At 42.9% G+C, this 17,843-nt stretch overlaps 1 protein-coding gene across 1 annotated transcript in view; it reads right to left on the bottom strand.

Annotated features, from left to right (window-relative positions):
• LOC138250906 (long-chain-fatty-acid--CoA ligase ACSBG2-like) overlaps positions 1-17,843 on the bottom strand; it is a 306,186-nt gene that overhangs the window by 108,255 nt on the left and 180,088 nt on the right. The window contains exons 11-12 of the mRNA XM_069205604.1: positions 13,296-13,435; positions 10,052-10,298 (exon numbers count right to left, since the gene is read on the bottom strand). Coding sequence (XP_069061705.1) covers positions 10,052-10,298; positions 13,296-13,435 — 387 coding nt within the window. The remainder of the gene's footprint in view (positions 1-10,051; positions 10,299-13,295; positions 13,436-17,843) is intronic.

The following is a 17,843-nucleotide window of genomic DNA, read 5'->3' as shown; positions in this document are numbered from 1 at the left end:
ATCCTTTCTTCTACATGTTCAAGTTCAGATTCGATGGCCCCCATCACAGAAGATAAATAACTAGTAATGGAGGACTGAAGGGAGCTGGACCCGCCTTCCCCCTTTTGAACATTAGTCTTTCTTTTCCCCATATTTAATAATAGACTCACACAGTATCTGGCACAGCACCCAGATGGAGTTACCACTGGCGGAAGGAGTAGACGTTAGGGGGGGGCCCAGCCCCGCCTCTTCCGGTTGATGACGGGCGAAGGACGGGCCTGCCCTTGGCCCGGGCTTTGCCCGGGCACCGCCCGCGCGCGTCCCGCGATGGCGGGAGCGCAAAGCAAAATTAAAGGGCTCCTGCCCCTCCTCCGGCCTCACAGCGCTTCCCGCGATGGCGGGAGCGTGAAGCAAAATTAAAGGGCTCCTGCCCCTCCTCCGGCCTCACATCGCGTCCCGCGACGGCGGGAGCGCGAAGCAAAATTAAAGGGCTCCTGACCCTCCTCCGGCCTCACAGCGCTTCCCGCGACGGCGGGAGCGCGAAGCAAAATTAAAGGGCTCCTGCCCCTCCTCCGGCCTCACAGCGCGTACCATGATCAAGGCTACGGCCGAAACACGTTGGTTGGACTAACTGAGTGAACAAACTACACTTTGCATTGAGGTGGTGTCCGTGACTTTCTTGATCTTTGGATGCGAGCGTCGGCATATGTGTCCGACACGGACCAATGCATTTGGTGCCCTGAGACTCCAGAGCTTGTTGGATATTATTTATATATATATATATATATATATATATATATATATATATATCTCGCCACTGGGTAGTTATAGTTAGGACCATGTTTCTATAGAAAAAGCATTTTTTGGCAAATCTTCACAAATTCTTCTAAAAAAGAGTGGGCCAGTGAATCTTGGTGCGCATGGAAAGTTTCTGGGTGATCCGTAAAGCAGGGACCGGGAAAAAGGGGGCTCAACAAACATTGTGTTTCCCTTGTTAATTCCCATAGGATCTGTCAACATGTCTACGACCCGAATCACTGGACGGAATTACACCAAAGTTGGCAGAAAGCTAGCCGTTGATACGCAGATTGTGCTTTTTGTTAATTGGTGTAAATCTTTCAGTAATTTTTGAGAGCTTTGACGCTGCAGCCAAGCCACAGCAAACACTTCAGGGTTTGACAGCGCGACCTTTAAGGCAGGTCCCACTGTTAAAATTTAAATCTTGCAGTGGACAGAGATGAAATGCTTCAGCAAGCTCGGAGCTGATGCTTAAAGCTGCTCCCTGCTTGCTGAAGCAATGGCACCACAAGGGAAGCCTTAAGGCTTCCCCCCCCCGACCACCGATGCCAGATTGCCCATAATGGGCATTTTGGTAAATACATTTTTTTTTTTAAATGTAGAGACTTCGGGGAAGCTCTCGCGGTCCCAGAGCACCCATAAAGGGCTAAAAAGTGACCTTCACACTGAGCTTTGGGGTTTGAGTCCAGCTGGACTCATTTCCATTTTTTTAATAAAAAGCAAATTATAATACTTAAAAAATACATTTTTTATTTTAAATTGGAGACAAATATCTCATTGTAAGCATATCAGACATCAAAGCCTAAAAAACTCTATTTCTCTCCCTCTGACTTTCTTTCTCTCTCGTTCAATCAATTCTCCCACTCACACACCCACTCACAGATCCACTCAGACACCCACTCACAGACCCACTCAGACACAAAGGCCATGCGTGACGGTGTTTGGATTCACGTATAGCAATCAAAATTACTATACCTTAAAAAAATACAAATTCACTGAAAAAAACAAAGGTTACAGGGACGTTATAGTCAGGTCCTGATTTTACTCGTACAAAACCATAGAAAGTCAGCCGTTATAGTTAGAGTTCTGTCAAGAACTAAAACTTGTGCCCTAAGGTAACTAAGGTAACTATAACTCGCACCTTCGCCATGCACTGCTAATTACTCCACAAATTATATAATTCTTGACATATTTCATGCCGTCTCTCATATTTTCACTGCAACATTTGCAATCACATTATTGATGAGACACCTGTGCATAGCGAAGAAAATAAAAGAAATATAACTTTAAGAAATATATGTTTTTGTAAAATAAAATACACTTACAATATTTAATACAACATGAAAAGAAATAAAAAATAGTAAAAAAACACAATACAAAAACTTTAATAAATAAGAAACTATCAAAATACATTTCTGTAATACATTCACACAAACCTTGTGGGGGGGGACATACAATTGTGGCCGTGCGATTGAAACAAATTTAGCATTCTAAAACCAATTTAACATAAATTGGGAAAAATAGACAAATTATGGACCACATATACATATGTAACTCAAGTATACCAAAGAAAAAAGAAAGTTCATACTTTGGGGGGGGGAGGAAGGCATCAGATTTACTGTTCTATACCAATCTAACAAACACTGGGGAAAGTGCATAGATTGGGGGTGTAGATTCACTATTCTAAATAATATAATATATGTTAATTCAATTAATTAATTCAATTAATCTCAAGTTGTAATAAATTGATTTGAAAAATACTCAATCCCCACTAAAATATAAAACATTTTAACAAATATAATTAAAACATTTAAAAAATAAACATGTAAGCAATTAGAATTTATGAATATATAAAATATAAAACACAAACTACCTATCCCATACCCCCATAAAAGCTACAAACTGAACATACAATTTAATACATATAACATATAATGAACAAATAAAGGCATGATAAAAATTACAACATATAAAATAATTGAAAAAATGAGCTAATAACAATAATATAATTAATATAAAAATGAAGCCACCTCTTTAGTCAACAATCAAAAATAAAAAAGAAATACAAAATGTAATAATGTATTAAAACGTTAAAGAAACAAGTAACAATAAACAAAATCAGCTAATTAAACAATTAATTACTTACCCTAAATTAATAAACAAATCAACCAAAGTCTAGGATAAACAAAACACAAAGGAAAAATCTAAATATTAGCAATTTAAAAATCACCTTAATAATTTCAACAAATATAATAAACATAAAACAATAGAAATTCTGCAATAAAAATGACAGTAATATAAATGATATTTAAAAGTTTGATAGAACAATAAAGCAGTTAAAAACAATATACTTGCCTTTGACATCTTGTTCCACGATATTTTCAAAGTCACAATGTTTTGACCATAATAATATGATCAGACAACACTTTTGGGTCAATATTTAGGTTGAGCACCATTCGATGCTGCACATCATATTGCTTCTGCAGTCTAACAAAGGGCAGCTTAACTGACATCAACTGGAACATAAGCAGGACAATCTAATAAAGGACAGAGGACCATGAACATGATGAACAAATCATCCAACCAATAGCAAACATTGAAAAACCCATCAGAGTAAATGGCTGAAGTGGGCTAGTTCAGAATTAACAATGTATTAGTAAAATAAGGTATCCCAGACAGCTAAAGCAAGCTGTCTTCTGTGAATCCTTAAAATAATTGAAAACCACTGGCTGCAAATATCTAGTTAAAAGGAGCATTGATTTAAGATTGTGGTTATTATATTCATCATCTACTTTCCATTCTAGGTGTTGACTTATTCAGGTGTATGCTTCAAATATAGGTGCGAATGTATTAATTTCATTACAAACTAATTCAGCATGCTTGAATATATGGTAATGTGTTTCCTGAATGGCTTCAATTTCTCTTTTCCTGCAAATGCTTTTAATAACTCCTATCCTAAGGCTTTGTAGAAGTTGGGATCAAGATTACTTGCAAACTGACTTCAAACTATAAGTATGATTTCACAGTATGTAAGTAAGTGAAAGGGTAGCTGGGCACAGCCCCACTTACAAGGTAATGTACTATGCCCTGCTTTCACACAAAGGACTTCACAGTATCTCATTGCTCAAGCAATCAGGCTGAAGCCAGTGCAGGGAAGGAAGAAACTCATAGAACTTCAAAGGGAATTATCTAGAAACGTCTACTTCAAAGAAGGCACCAGGTATAAAAACAGGGCCCTCAGATCCACTCTTCAGTTCACCTTCTGGAGCTGAGGAAGGACTCTCAGAGGACTGTCTGCTGTTGTGGCCTGCTGTGTACTTCAAAAGGCTGCTTTGCTGCAGCTGGAAGGAGTGCTCTGCAGCTTGAAGCCTGCCGTGAACCGTCAGAGGCCTTCCCTGATGCTTGAGCCCTGTTCCACCTCTTTAACATAAGACTATCAGGGTGATTCCAAGGGCTAGTTGGCTGGCCTCCTAACTGATTAGTTAGGACAGAAAAGGCTCAAATGATCTTGTACCTGCACCTGGACCCAGCCTTAGAGAGTCCTGGCCCTCCAAGTGATACCTCTCCAGTCCATGACCCTTGGAAGTTGTGCTAAAGGTGTCAATATAGCCCAAATCCAAAATTTAGTACTAAGAAAAGTGTGGACTAAAAATTCCTCTGAGGTACCGATAAGAGATCACAACCTATCTTCTTGTCGATCCACACAAGGTGCATTTCTGGCGGCCTGACTTCTCGGCAGGTCCCGCTATGTTCTTCTCAGCAGCAGCAAATCCTGTTCAGCCGTCCTGGGCAGAGGGGGTATTCAACCTCATGGAACTCTTGTCGGCTACAGCTTTCAGATGCATCCCACTGGAGGTTTTCGACTTCCAAAACAAGGACTAAGAGCCTGATTTAGGGTTTGGCAGATGGGTCACTCCATCACAAACTGTCCTGTCCGCCATATTACGATGGCTATATGATATAATATATATGATATAATAGAAGCATAATACAGCAAATGGGATATTTGTTATGTTATTGACGGAGTAACCCTATCTGTCAAACTCGGGCCCTAAGTACGCAGGTGAAAATCTTCAGGGCAATTTCATCCAGCGACTCCTTGACAGCAACGCCTCCTCAGTCAAACACAGCCTGCAGTCTAGCCCCACTGAACTTTACTTTCTCAGACAATTTGTGCTAAAATTTCTCATAAGTCCAAAGGTAAACACTGACTGGGCCCAATCTACATTTTGAATCTGGCCCATGCTCCATTGTGGTGTCGGCGTTTGGTGCTTTAGGGCCAGATGTATCAAGCGATTTTGCATTCGCAAACGATGCGAATCACAAAATTCAGCCGTTTGCGAATGCAAAAATGTCTTTCACGATGAATGAAAGGCATTCGCAGTGCAAAAAATAAGGAATCACTAAAATAGCGATTTTTAGCGAACGCGACATGATTTTGCGTGTCGCAAACAGGGTATCACAAATAGCGATATGAATTACCGAATCGCTATTTGTGAAACGCAAATTGCAACACCGATTTGTGAATCGCAGATAGCGATACGCAAAATCAGGTCGCTATTTGTGATACGCTGATTGTGATACGCAAAAAACAAATCGCAATGTAATGCATCAAGAATTCGCAAATTGCGAATATTCACAGAATGGCCTTTTGCACATGCAATTTACCACAAATTGAAATCAGGTGGTAACCAGGTGCAACTTATATAAAGCGGCCCAGAATGACTCAGCCTCTTTTCCACAATGGCTGGACTCTATGTGATGGCGAGGAGAATTAGGATCTTGGCAGGTTTGAGGAGAGGGAGGAGGAGACAGGAGCGCATTTTCAGAGTGCGCATAACTCTTTTTGACCAGACTGAGGAGGAAATTTATGAAAAGTACAGGTTAAGCTCAGCCATGATACTTGACCTGATAGCTGAGCTACAACCCATGCTGCAGCGCACAACACACAGGACAAATTTTATTCCCACCCATGCGCAGGTATTATGTTCCCTGCACCTACTAGCCTCAGGGAGCTATCAAGGGGTCATAGCAGCAGCTGGAGGGGTATCACCGAGTGCCCTCTCTAGTTTTTTCAACGCATTTCTCAATGCCATGCTGAGCAGAATACAACAGTACATAAGATTTCCCCACACCCCACAGAAATTACAACAAACTAAAATCTAATTCTACCAGAAAGAACAGTTCCCACATGTCCTCGGTGCCATCGATGGGACACATGTAGCAATCTGTCCACCATCGGGCACCAAGTATGTGTATCACAACCGTAAAAAACATCATTCTATGAACATACAGGTGATATACAATGCCTCCTACATCATTACCGATCTCGTGGCCAGATACCCAGGGAGCACACATGACTCGTACATCTTTCGCCACAGCGGGATTCACACAAGACTGCTAGCTGGGGAGTTTGGTGAAGGATGTCTACTAGGTAATTTGATAGTTTACTATGTTACATTACTGTAAGTGTGACGTCAGGTATCACAAGTACTCATTTTACTCTGTGCATTCAGAAGACAGTGCCTACGCAGTGCGCACCTATATGCTGACGCCCTACCTGAGCCCTGCGACACCAGCAGAGAGGAGGTACAATGCTGCACACAGGGCAACCCACAATGTGGTGGAGCGCACTTTTGGGCCGCTGAAGAGCCGCTTCAGGTGCATCCATAAGAGTGGAGGTGCACTTCAGTACAGCCCAGAGACGACTTGCAAAATTGTGGCCACATGTGCTATCTTGCACAACATAGCAACCACCAGGAGCATACCAGTGGAAATCACGGAGCCGGACTCAGATAAGGATGATGATCCCTTACCATCCCTTCAACCAGCAGACAGGAGCAGTGCAGCAGAGGGCAGGCAACGATGTGCTGACATCACGCGCAACCATTTTTGATGTAAGTAATCACAACACCTCTTCAATAATATGTATTTCTGTAGTTAGCATCTTTATTACCTTGACTTCAGGTAACATATGTGCAATAGGACATAGCTATGCACTATAGGCAGACATGAACGATTAACAGTGTCACACTATTAGCATCATAGTATAACTGTATTGCTACATGTCAAGATAGTCCCCTTTAGCCCTCAACATCACTTCTTACATCCACGCACTCCACTTGAGTGCACAGTGCCCTTGCTGGCACCTCTTGTATCGGGGTCACAGGCAGTACTGTGTCTGGCACTGCGACGCCTAGGACCCATCACAGGGGCTGTAAGACTGCCGAGGCTGGAGGACTCCTCACTATCCCCACCACTCAGTTCGCTGGTTGTAGCACTGCGTGCTGTCTGCATTGCATCCAGAACGTTGGTTATTTGCACCAATCCCTGTGCAACATCCCGACTGCAATGTGCCATCTCCACCTGTACGGCCACAGCATGCCGTGGTATCAAGGCAGTTGAACTAGCGAGCTGATTGACGGATCTGCAGAAACCATTAAACCTTCCCATAAATTGGTGATGGCGCCTGCAGTGGCTGACACGCTCCTGCTTAATCTCATTGCAGAGTTCCCTAATGGCGTTTGTCAACTCCTTTGTGTTTTCTGCTGCTTTTTGCTGTCCCTCATTCAGAGACTTGAACTGCTTGTGCAGTACTCCATTCTGAGACTCAAACTTCCTGTGCATTGCGCCCATGTTATGATCGATTGACACCAACTGCCTGTGCATCAACCTCATGTGTTTGCATTGCAGGCGCTGCACTTTCAGCATGGAATCTTCAAGGCTGCCAAAGATTGATGGGCCCTCTCTTTCATCTGTGCACTGTCTGCCTGCTTTGTGACGCCTCCTGAAGGGAGTTGACTGACTCTGGGGCAGGAACTGCTGTCTTCCTCTGGATATAGCTTCTGGGGGTGGTAAAAGGACTTCATCCGGCATTTCATCTGAGTCCAGGTTATACTCTGGGAGAGGTAACACCCTTTCCCTGCGTCTAGTTGGTGCAATACTGAAGGACTCACTGGTGTTTGACTTGGACTGTGCCTGTGTTTCGACATCCCCCACATTTCCACATTCTGCTGCAGCAGGGCCTGAGACATCTGCAATGACAATGTGCAGCATGTCATTTATGAATGTATCACAAAATGTTGCCCAATAGTAATAAATGTACACTTACATCGTATCACTGTGAGTTGTGTGTGTTGTTCCTCTGTGTGGCTGTACACTTACTTGCTGTATATGTGGTATTTGCAGGTTAGGGTTGTGGACTTCCACTCCCATAAGGCATTGTTGCGTCGTACGTAAGATGTGGCATGGACTACTTATCACACTGCATCGCACTAATAGCTATTTTCTAAGGGGCATTTGTACATGCACATATAGGGATACACACTATTACTGGCCTTACCTTTGTTGGTGCTGGGTGTGCCTGGGGTGTCAATGTCAGTGACCCCACTCAGGGAGCAGTGTGGACTCCACCATGTCCTCCAGTGGTGTAGAAGGTGTCTGGGTGGATGGTCCTCCTCCGGTGCTCCTTGCCTCCTTTAGCCTACTGGCTACCTTTTCTTTGGCACGGGAACACAGGTCATACTATCTCTTGCATATCTCCTCCACAGAGCGCTGCGCAACACCCACTGCACACATTTTTGTCTGGATTTCCAACCACAGTTTCCTTTTCTCACTTTCAGGCACCTGTAGTGAGTTCTTCCGAAACAGTTTGTCATGGTTCCTGACAACCTCCTCAGTGAGCACCTCCAATTCCTGCTCACTGAATTTGAGTTTGTGCTTTCGGTCTCCCTTGTCCTTCTCCTTCCCATCATTGGCCATGTTGCAGTTTGGTCCTGGCAGGCTCACAAAGCTGGCTCCCTGGTGCTGGGCTGTGTCTCCCTGCCTGCTCCTGTGGGTGTGGCTTCTGGAAACAGCATGGGCTGACTCACTTCCTGGTTGTGATGTCATTAGGCTGTTCCGGTTTGCCTTTTTCACTATTTGCAATTTTCAAATACCGTGCGTTTGCGAATTTTAAGAAATCGCTATTACTGACTCGCAATTTTGATACATCCCATTTTGCATTTCTTAAATAGCGATTTCTTAAAACTTGCTTTTTTAGAAATGCAAACCGGAATCTTGATACATCTGGCCCTTAATCTTTTAGGTGCTAGCTTTTACATTTAACTTTAAAAATAAATAACTCTGGTTCTACTGACTGGATGTTTGTCATTTTGGTATCAAATAATTTATTAAAATGTACAAATTTTTTCTAAATTGATGTGGGATTTTTCTTGTGTGATGTTGTCAGTTTATTAGTGTTTTTGTGCTGCATACATACTTGACACAATCTCTCATTTAATACTAACTACGTTTGTGCCAAGTTACCTGAGAGTTAAGCACATGTTAATTTGCTTTTAAGGTTCACACTGGCAGAGATTATGGCTGTTGCTTGAACATGGTTAACACCCCATTCAACCATCAAGACAATTTCTCACACTATTTATGATGAAAAATTGTTTTGGAGTTCTAATAGCTATCTCCGTACAATCTCATAGGACTGATTGTTACATAGAACACACCTCACTCAAGTAATTATCGGTGGGTGATGGGATGTTTGCATTGCATCAGCTTTTCTGTCTCACATTGGCACATTGACTAAGTCGCTGGTGCCAGGGAGTCCAAACATCCTGTGTGCTAGAGAAAAGTACAGAACAGAATATCAGGATATTGAATCGGCTTTTGTTTCAGAAATTGTGCAGATGAAGAAAGAATGCTCAGAGTAGTTGCTGATTCTTCTATTGCACTGGTCTGGCTGGGATAATATTGGTACAAGTTTTGAGATGTGGATGGATTAAACTCTGAGAAATGAATGAATAAGAGCCCAAAATCCATAAACATAAATATTACCATTGTGTTGAGTAGCCAATTAGAAAGATACTTCATTAAGGTGAAGATGATTACAACTGTACATCAAGGCATCTACGTGACTCACTATTTAGAGAAAGTAGGGTCATGTTTCTGAATATTTACCTTTCATCAATACAATCCTCTGTGCTGCAAGGAGTGCTCACTGACTTTCTACAGTGGAAAGAACTATGTTTCATTCAGACAAGTTCCTGCATTATGGTGGGTTTTTATACGTTCATCAGAGTGTCATACTGACCTTGATTTTTAAAAGCATTACTCACACATCCATGACTATGTGCACAAAATTAACATCAGGTGTCATGGGCACTAGTGAATTGGCCCTCCCAGATCTGAAGAGGAGAATATCTCCAGGTTCTTGATTGTACTTCCTACCTCCAGGAAGTGCTGAGCTTTCTGAAGGTCACTGGTCCCCCTGTACACTTACCAAGCTCACCTCCAGCAACAGAGAAGTCCTTCTTTAGGATGGTCCATTTCTGTACCTTCTGAGCATTGCTTAAAGCCTTGAGATTCACCCGCTCCATGGCCTTCTGGACTGCATCATAGATTGCTGGGTCCTTTGTGCTCACCACCTCAGAGACCCGTGTGGCCCCACTGCCCAACTTCTGGCAGAAATGTACTGCTTCTGGAGTCAGGTCATCCTGAGGTTCTCCAGTGACTGGATCTACAGAGCACTGGAAGAGAAGAAGAAAGATCTAAGGTGGATCTGTGAAACATATACTAATACAGGAGGAGACATACTTCAAATCAGAGTATGAGAGAGGCAAAGGAGAGATCCTAAAGGAATGGACTCAGTAAACAGCAAACCTATGTGAACATGTTTCTAAAATTGAATAAGCTGATAGAATGTCACGAGTAGACATACAGAAGAATAAGCAGAAGAACGCGGACAACATATGTTATAAAATACAAACAAGACCAATGAGATTATGCAGCATTGTCGAACTAAAATTTGTTCAGGGATGGCTTACTTTGGCATCAAATGAAATCTTGACTATGCCCTACTGAAAGGAAAATATGTTAAGCATTCTGTACCAGTAAAATCGAGTTACTATGGCATACGTGTTTATACAAGTTTGAACATAAACAACAGTTCTTTGTTAAGATAAGTAGGGCTGTGGAAGACAGGTTGGGGAATATTATAAATTTTGCATAATGATGGCCAAGCATTGCTCCAGGTATTTTTGCCGATGAATTTCCCCACTAATAATGTTTTCGAGCCGAATATTGGACGGACAGCTAGACATCAAGGTGCTACTCTTAGCTTTGGCATCTGACTATGAAACCAGCTTATTAAATGGCATAATGTTCCCATTCCTGAATACTAATCATGATCTCACCTTTATGTATCTGCTTTATAAGAACCTTCCTCTGTATGAAAACTATTGAATCTTTGGTAAGCAAGAGCAAAAAAGTCCACTACTACACGACACACCACTCTACATCAAAATCTCTTGAGTTAATGATGCTGAGCACGTATATCTTGTATTAGCTGATTCAGAATTTGGTGTCAACTCAAGCACGTACCTAAAACTGGACTCAACTAGGACAACATTTCTCCTGTTTGCTAATAGCTTTAAGCAAACATTGATCCAAGCCTAATTGTTTAACTTGAAAGTTGAGTCCCTCCACTCCTAAGAACATTTTGCTAAGATAACCAAGATAGCATGATACCAGTTTGCCCTCTGCACAAATTCCTACCAGAAACCACCTTTGGACCAGCACAAGCCATGGGTTTTCCCTTTGCTCCACTTCTCCCTATCTCAGTTTCTGCCCCATATGTACCTCTATATTCAAACACATAAGCACATCTGATACAATTCAGTGGATGTTAAAGGCCATGCATAATGTTTAGAGCTTCTTCTGAATGATAGCTATCTGCAGGTTCAGAACCATAACATCAACATGATTTGACACCAACAAAGTAACAAAATACTCTCCCTTTAAGCTCTGTTTGAAATATTTAACTGTGTAGGAGTTTTGTTTTCCCGTGAAGACAAAACACAGAAGCTCATTAAATCACATTAAATACATTAACAATACCAAAGAGTGATTCTCAGAGTTTCATGGCCTGAGTGCAAGAATGAACCATCTACAAAGTTGCAACTAATGTGTTTCATTTTCAAACATCCCTGTTACACATAATATAATCTATTTGAACTAGGAATGTATGTCAAGGAAGTGCAGGTCATTTACAAGAATTCTTATTTTTTGAGTGAATAGTCCCAAAGGCTGTGATTGTAATGTTTTTTTTTTTTGGTGCACCAAATAGCCCGTTGCCTGCTTTATGCAGCTGGAGGGCATACAGTAAATTAATTTAACCGGGTGTTAAGCTCGTAAACTGCGGACAAGGTTTCTCTCTTTCTGTTCCTGAGCTGCCTGAAAAAACATGACCATATCAGGTTCAATGATACCATGTTACGCTGCAGGTGCATTAAATAGATGATCCGCTCTACTCCATAAAAGACCATCACGATACATTTAAAAAATGGGCGCCCTGTCCCAGTCTCCACCAGTCTGGGACGTTGCACCCTATTTTTATTAAGGCATTGCCTTCAGGACAGCCGCAAGCTCTCAGCTTTCCTGGAAGCAGCGCATTTAGGGCCTGATATATACTTTTTTAGCGCCGCATTTTCGTCATTTTTTGACGCAAACTTACAAAATTCAATTATATTTTGTACGTTTGAGACGCTTTTGTGTCAAAAATTTACGCAAATGCGCCTCTAAAAAAGTATAAATCAGGCCCTAAATACGCTGCTTCCAGGAAAGCTGAGAGGACAGAGACCCCCCGGTGAGTAACTTCAAAGACCCGACCGTGGATGCTTGGGGGGTCCATGGGATTCCATTTCCCCTCTGCAGAGGGCTGCCCTCAGGCAGCGCATGTACAATGTGCAGGAATGCGCCTTATTTATCTCAATACAGCACATTCTTATCCTTTCCCCAAGGTTGGTGCAAAATGGGCTGCTTAGTGCCAAGACAAGCACACTTGCACCATGGTGCTAGGGCGCCTCCGTTGCATGAGGATTGTTTTTGTGTAGGAAAGAGCATCTTCCTGCATAAAAACAATCTTCTGAAGTTTTTTCCTCTGTCAATGTACACTGTAGAATGCAGAACACATAGAAAGCTGAAAAATGAGGAGAAAGTAAGATATTTTTGCCTTCTTACACCTCACCTGGGGAGGTGCAGTGTTTTTGGCACATTCCTAGGTATACCACTTCTGGAAAATCTGGGAATGCATCAAAGTCCATGAATGTTGCATGGGAACACCCACACAACACCACTGGAAACGCCTCCCTGGCTTAGAATAATGCAACCCAGAGATTTGCACTGCCTTGCATTACTCGAGGTCTATGAAGTCACTCAGGGCCATGTAAGGTACCTTGTGTGGCTTCATAAATCTCATTTTTCAGTTGTGTCGCTCTTGCACTACGTTGAGTGGTGCAAGAGTGATGCAAAGTGGCTCGTAAATATGCTCCTTTGTGGACTTCCAAAAGTTCTGTTTGCCTAAGTAGAGCATCAGCAGAGAGATAAAGTGATTCCCTCCTTTGCAATATTATAATGCCCAGCAGATGCACAAAGTGTACATGCCTGCTGCACCCCGGGCACTATGCATAACATGTCCCAATGCTCTCCAGACCACACGTGAAGGCACTCGGTATTTTCCTTCTCACCTTCAACGTGATCAACAAGGAGGGGAACTTCCTCCCTTCTCCGACCAGCATGGCATTACTGATAATTGGCAACTCCTTCTTTAGAGCATTCTCGATTGGTACTGGGGGGATGTTCTGACCCCCTGAGGTGATAATTATTTCTGCAAAAAAGCACAAGATAAGGCATATTTATGTTCAGAAACTGATATCTTAGCACCAGATATAGATAATTATTTGTTAATCATGAGGCAAAATTTAGTATCGTTCACACATGTCCACCCTTCTGTGCATTCAAAAATGCATTTACTTCCAGAATGTTTATAAGATACATCTCAGACCATAATACAGTTGAGTCCCAAACAGGGTGAAGGATATCTCCAATCAGTAACATCTGTGAGAGATGTTTCCATTTTCTGTTGAGTGCAATTTTCAACAAGACCAAGGCTCAGGTGCCACAGCACACAAATAACCTATCAATACCCCCAGCTTCAGGGTCTATGAAGGCTGCAGCAAAAGCTCCACACATTGAAAGAGCTGCCCTGTTAGGATCCTGCAACTTGTCAAGTGTCTGATTCTTTGTTAGCTCTACCCATCTGCAGAGTAAATAACTAATCTCGAAATTCCAAGATTTTATGACCAACCAGTTTTCCTTTGAAGACAAACTGTGTTTTTAAAAAACATTACCAGAGACAACAAAATAAAAGTGTAATCGTCTTCACATACTTAACTATGAAAAACTGTCTTTTGGGCAACCAAAACCAAAACCAAATCCCAAACAATTTAATGAAGGACTTTCAACTGTGTTTGTCATACTTTTTTATCACAAAAATGTTAAGTGTATGTCTGGAAAGTGGTACATTGAAAGGGGAATCTAGCAGGAACTAGATACACAATGACAATGTTAAAGGACAACCCACTTTTGATTGTGAAAATGAGCTAATGAGATGCTACTAAAGGGCTAGGGATATGGAGGCTGAGAAATTAATAGTGAAAGTAGATAAATGTATAATAAAAAGAAAGGTGCCTTTGTTATTCAGGAATTCAATTAGTACCCTCTGTGAGGCTGTAAAATGTCCAACCCAGTTCTTAGTGTATTCACAGTCTTTCTAGAAGGAGCATAATAGTTGCACGGGCAGGGCCACACATGGGCCACGCTGACCAGGAGACCCCTAGAAAGATATGTAAATATGTATATAAGTCCTCTTGCTGCACAGCTCTTTCAGAGGCTCAGCCCCACGTGTTTCATGGGAGAACTTGGGAATGCAAAGAAACTGTTAAGGGAAAGCTCCAGGTGGCAGAAGGATCCTCCAAATTGTAAAGCACCCTGAGATCACAATATCCATACAGTGGATTAGCCTATTATGTTCTTATGATGAAGGAGTTCAACATCAATCTCAATCATGCCTTAGGCCCACGTCCTGTGGTAGTCTAGGTTGAAGATTGTTTAGCTATATGGCAATTTGTTGCAGTCTACTCATCAATGTGCTACTGCTCGCTGTGATAACTTCCAGTTCCAGTGTGTTCCGGGAGCACCACTTTGGAGGGCTAGCTATAGACAGTGAGGAACTTGTCTGTGGCAAAGTATGTGCATGGCAGTGAAAATAACACAACTCCAAACCAATTAAGTTAGCATCACTCCATAGGACTTGTTTATCAATCTAATGCTAAACAAACAGATTATAATTAATGCAGCAATCATTTAAAAATCAGCAATACAATGTTAAACCTGGCTTGTATATTTAAATAAAATCGATTATGGGTGGGGGGGTGCAAAATCTATCATGCCTGCTCTGCTGGTGAGGTTTTGTATACAAAAAAGAAACAGGTGAATCATAGACAGGCGGAACTCTAAGTATGGCCATACTAGTCCATACTAGTCCATTGGCCAGATATGCATGGAGAATAAGAGATCACTAGTGACATTTTGAGCAATACATGATTTCCAAGATAACAAGTTTTAATAGATGAATGTTGTTAAATTTTACAAACCTGGGCTGTTCATAAGACTATGCCCTGGGTAGAGAAGCTGTCTCTTGCCAGTGGATCAGGACCCTGGCATCCATGTGAGCTACACCACCCTCTCACTGAGGCTTCTTTGAGCTGTCATGCTCAGAGTAGATGGTGCCTGGAGCCTGAACCAAGGGACCAGGCCCCAGGCCCCAGGCATCGATGAGGGGTTCGCGGACCACTCATTGATGCTTTGTTGAGCTGATTGGCCCAAAGGAACACAAGATTCGTCTGTGGTCTCATGGACTGCTGACCTGGATGCTATTTGTAGATCTGGCTTGTACTTGGAGCCCTGGACTGGAGTTCCAGGTCTCGGGCATCTGTACAGGCTTCACCAAACTCACACTGAGGTGTCTTAGAGCTGGTTGGCTTGGACCAGCCAGTGACTAGAGCCCTTGTCTTGGTTATCAAGTATGATTGGTGCTTCTTTGAGCTGGATGGCCTAGAAAGGTATCAGAATCGTCCCTGGTCTAGTGCAGGCCTGTTCTATGAAGGGAGCATGATTCTCACCTCTACTTGGAGCCCTAACATGTGGGCTCCGGCCCCAGGCATCAGTGAACGGTTTACAAAATTCTCACATGGGTATCTATTAGCTGGTTACCTCAAAGCAACCAGTGTCTGATGCCTTGGTCCAGGTTACCAGGCCTGAGGAATCCATACAGGCTTCAGTCAGTGTCCACTGACTGTCTTGTTTAAGCTCAACACACCAGAGTAGCATGAGAATCCTCCCAAGTCTGGAGCCAATTTGCCCTGATTAGAAAAGGTGGCCCTATTTGGAGTCTAAAGTCCTTCCCTGGAGGACTCAGGCAATTGCATGGGCTTCTCAGACTTCTCACTTGAACTTCTGAGCTGATCAGCCAGGCGGAGCATGAGAATCTTCCCTCCCTTTCCTTAGGTAGGAAAGGCAGTCCTCTTAGTTTCTGGAGCTCTACCCCAATCTTTAGATCCCAGGCATCCACACAGGCTTTACAGATCTCTCACTGTGGTTTCTTTGAGAAGTTCAACTTGGAGGAGCCAAAATCACAATCCAGGATAATTTGCCAACCAGGTAGCCCAGGGTCCCTAAAGCTGCTGATTAGACTGCCCAGGCCCACAGCAGCCACTGACCAGAGTGCCAAAGTCCACTGGAGCTATTGTTCAGAAGTCTCAGGGCCAGTGATCGGTTTGCTTTTGCCAGTGCCCGGTCATCAGTGGCCCTCATGTTGACCTGCAATGGATGTTTGGCCACACACCCTGTCTCTATGTGCTACACCCCATGTAGCACATAGAGACAGGCTTGCTTGGCATACTTTCTTGCCACCCACTGAGACAAAAGCATCTCTCAGAGGATGTCTTTCAATAGATTTCAGCAAATTAGCTGTTCTGCTTCTTCGAAAACCTGGAGCAAGAATCAGGTTATCAACAAATAATTTAGCACTAATGGCCGATAAACATCTGGTACACTGGGGACAATGGTGGTGGGCCCCTTTTGTCCAGGCCCCAGCTCCAAAGCAAGTGTCTAAATGCACAAGCCCAGAAGGTGGCTATCCCAGGCCAACCAAGGCTTCACAGCACCACAGTATCACTGTCTCCAGTGAGGGAAATCAGAGTTCCCTTGTGGCACTGGATCTTTCCTATCTAGATTGGCCTGCTGCACAGGATGGAGCATTCCTTGTTTGCTCAAATGAGTGCAGGTTAGAAATGGCCAGGAGAAGCTTAAGTGGCAGGGCCTCTAGAGAACCAGCCCAAGAAGGCACCACAATTTGTTTTCCTGTGATCTTTCGGGGTAAGGATGGATTCTGTCCCAGGAGGGCTTCCTGTTGCATCAGGCCTGCTACCAGGCCCACTTATGGTCCAAATCACATTCCTCTGCTGTCAGACCATCCTTGGAGAGCCCCAGGCCATGTGCACCCTGGTCCTTTGGTATGGGTCAGATCCTCTAGCAGGAACCTGCCCAATGTGTGGTCCTCGCCCAAGCATTCAACAGCCATGGACCTCTCCAACCTCAGACACATATGGACAGTATCATACCCCATGTTTGGGTATCTTCTGGGAAGCAGCAAAGGTTAGGCATGCACTTTCATTCAGGACAATCCATTGTTATTGAGTTTTTCCCATGATCCTTTACTTTGATTATTGTCTCTTTCCTCTGTCAAGGCTGATACCAATCCTAATGGGGCAGGACCTCACAAAACTATTCAATTGTATAAAGTTGAGGGACCTACACACTGGAAATCCCTCATTCATGGGAAAAGACTGTAGTGGCAGGCCCTATCATAAACAAGGTTCATTGGATTACCCACTGTTTTCAAATGATATACAACTGCTGATCCTGGACATCTAAGGGTATAGCAGATGTTTTATTGCTCCATTTATTGTGACTGACCAACATTTGTTCCTCTGAGTAATTAAACACAAACTGGTGGGTGTTGAGCTCCTGAACTCAAGCTACTCAGTCAGCTAGTTACTTTTAACATGGTGAAATAGGCATTCCCTAATAGGCATATTTAACTTACAGATAAGTCCCCAGTATATCGTACAAAGTACTTACAGGTATTGGAAGATATTTTTCACTAGTGAGCT

This window comes from Pleurodeles waltl, chromosome 1_2 (assembly GCF_031143425.1).
Source record: "Pleurodeles waltl isolate 20211129_DDA chromosome 1_2, aPleWal1.hap1.20221129, whole genome shotgun sequence".
NCBI lineage: Eukaryota > Metazoa > Chordata > Amphibia > Caudata > Salamandridae > Pleurodeles > Pleurodeles waltl.
Note: the sequence above shows the minus strand (reverse complement) of the source record. Positions and strands in the feature narration are given on the sequence as shown.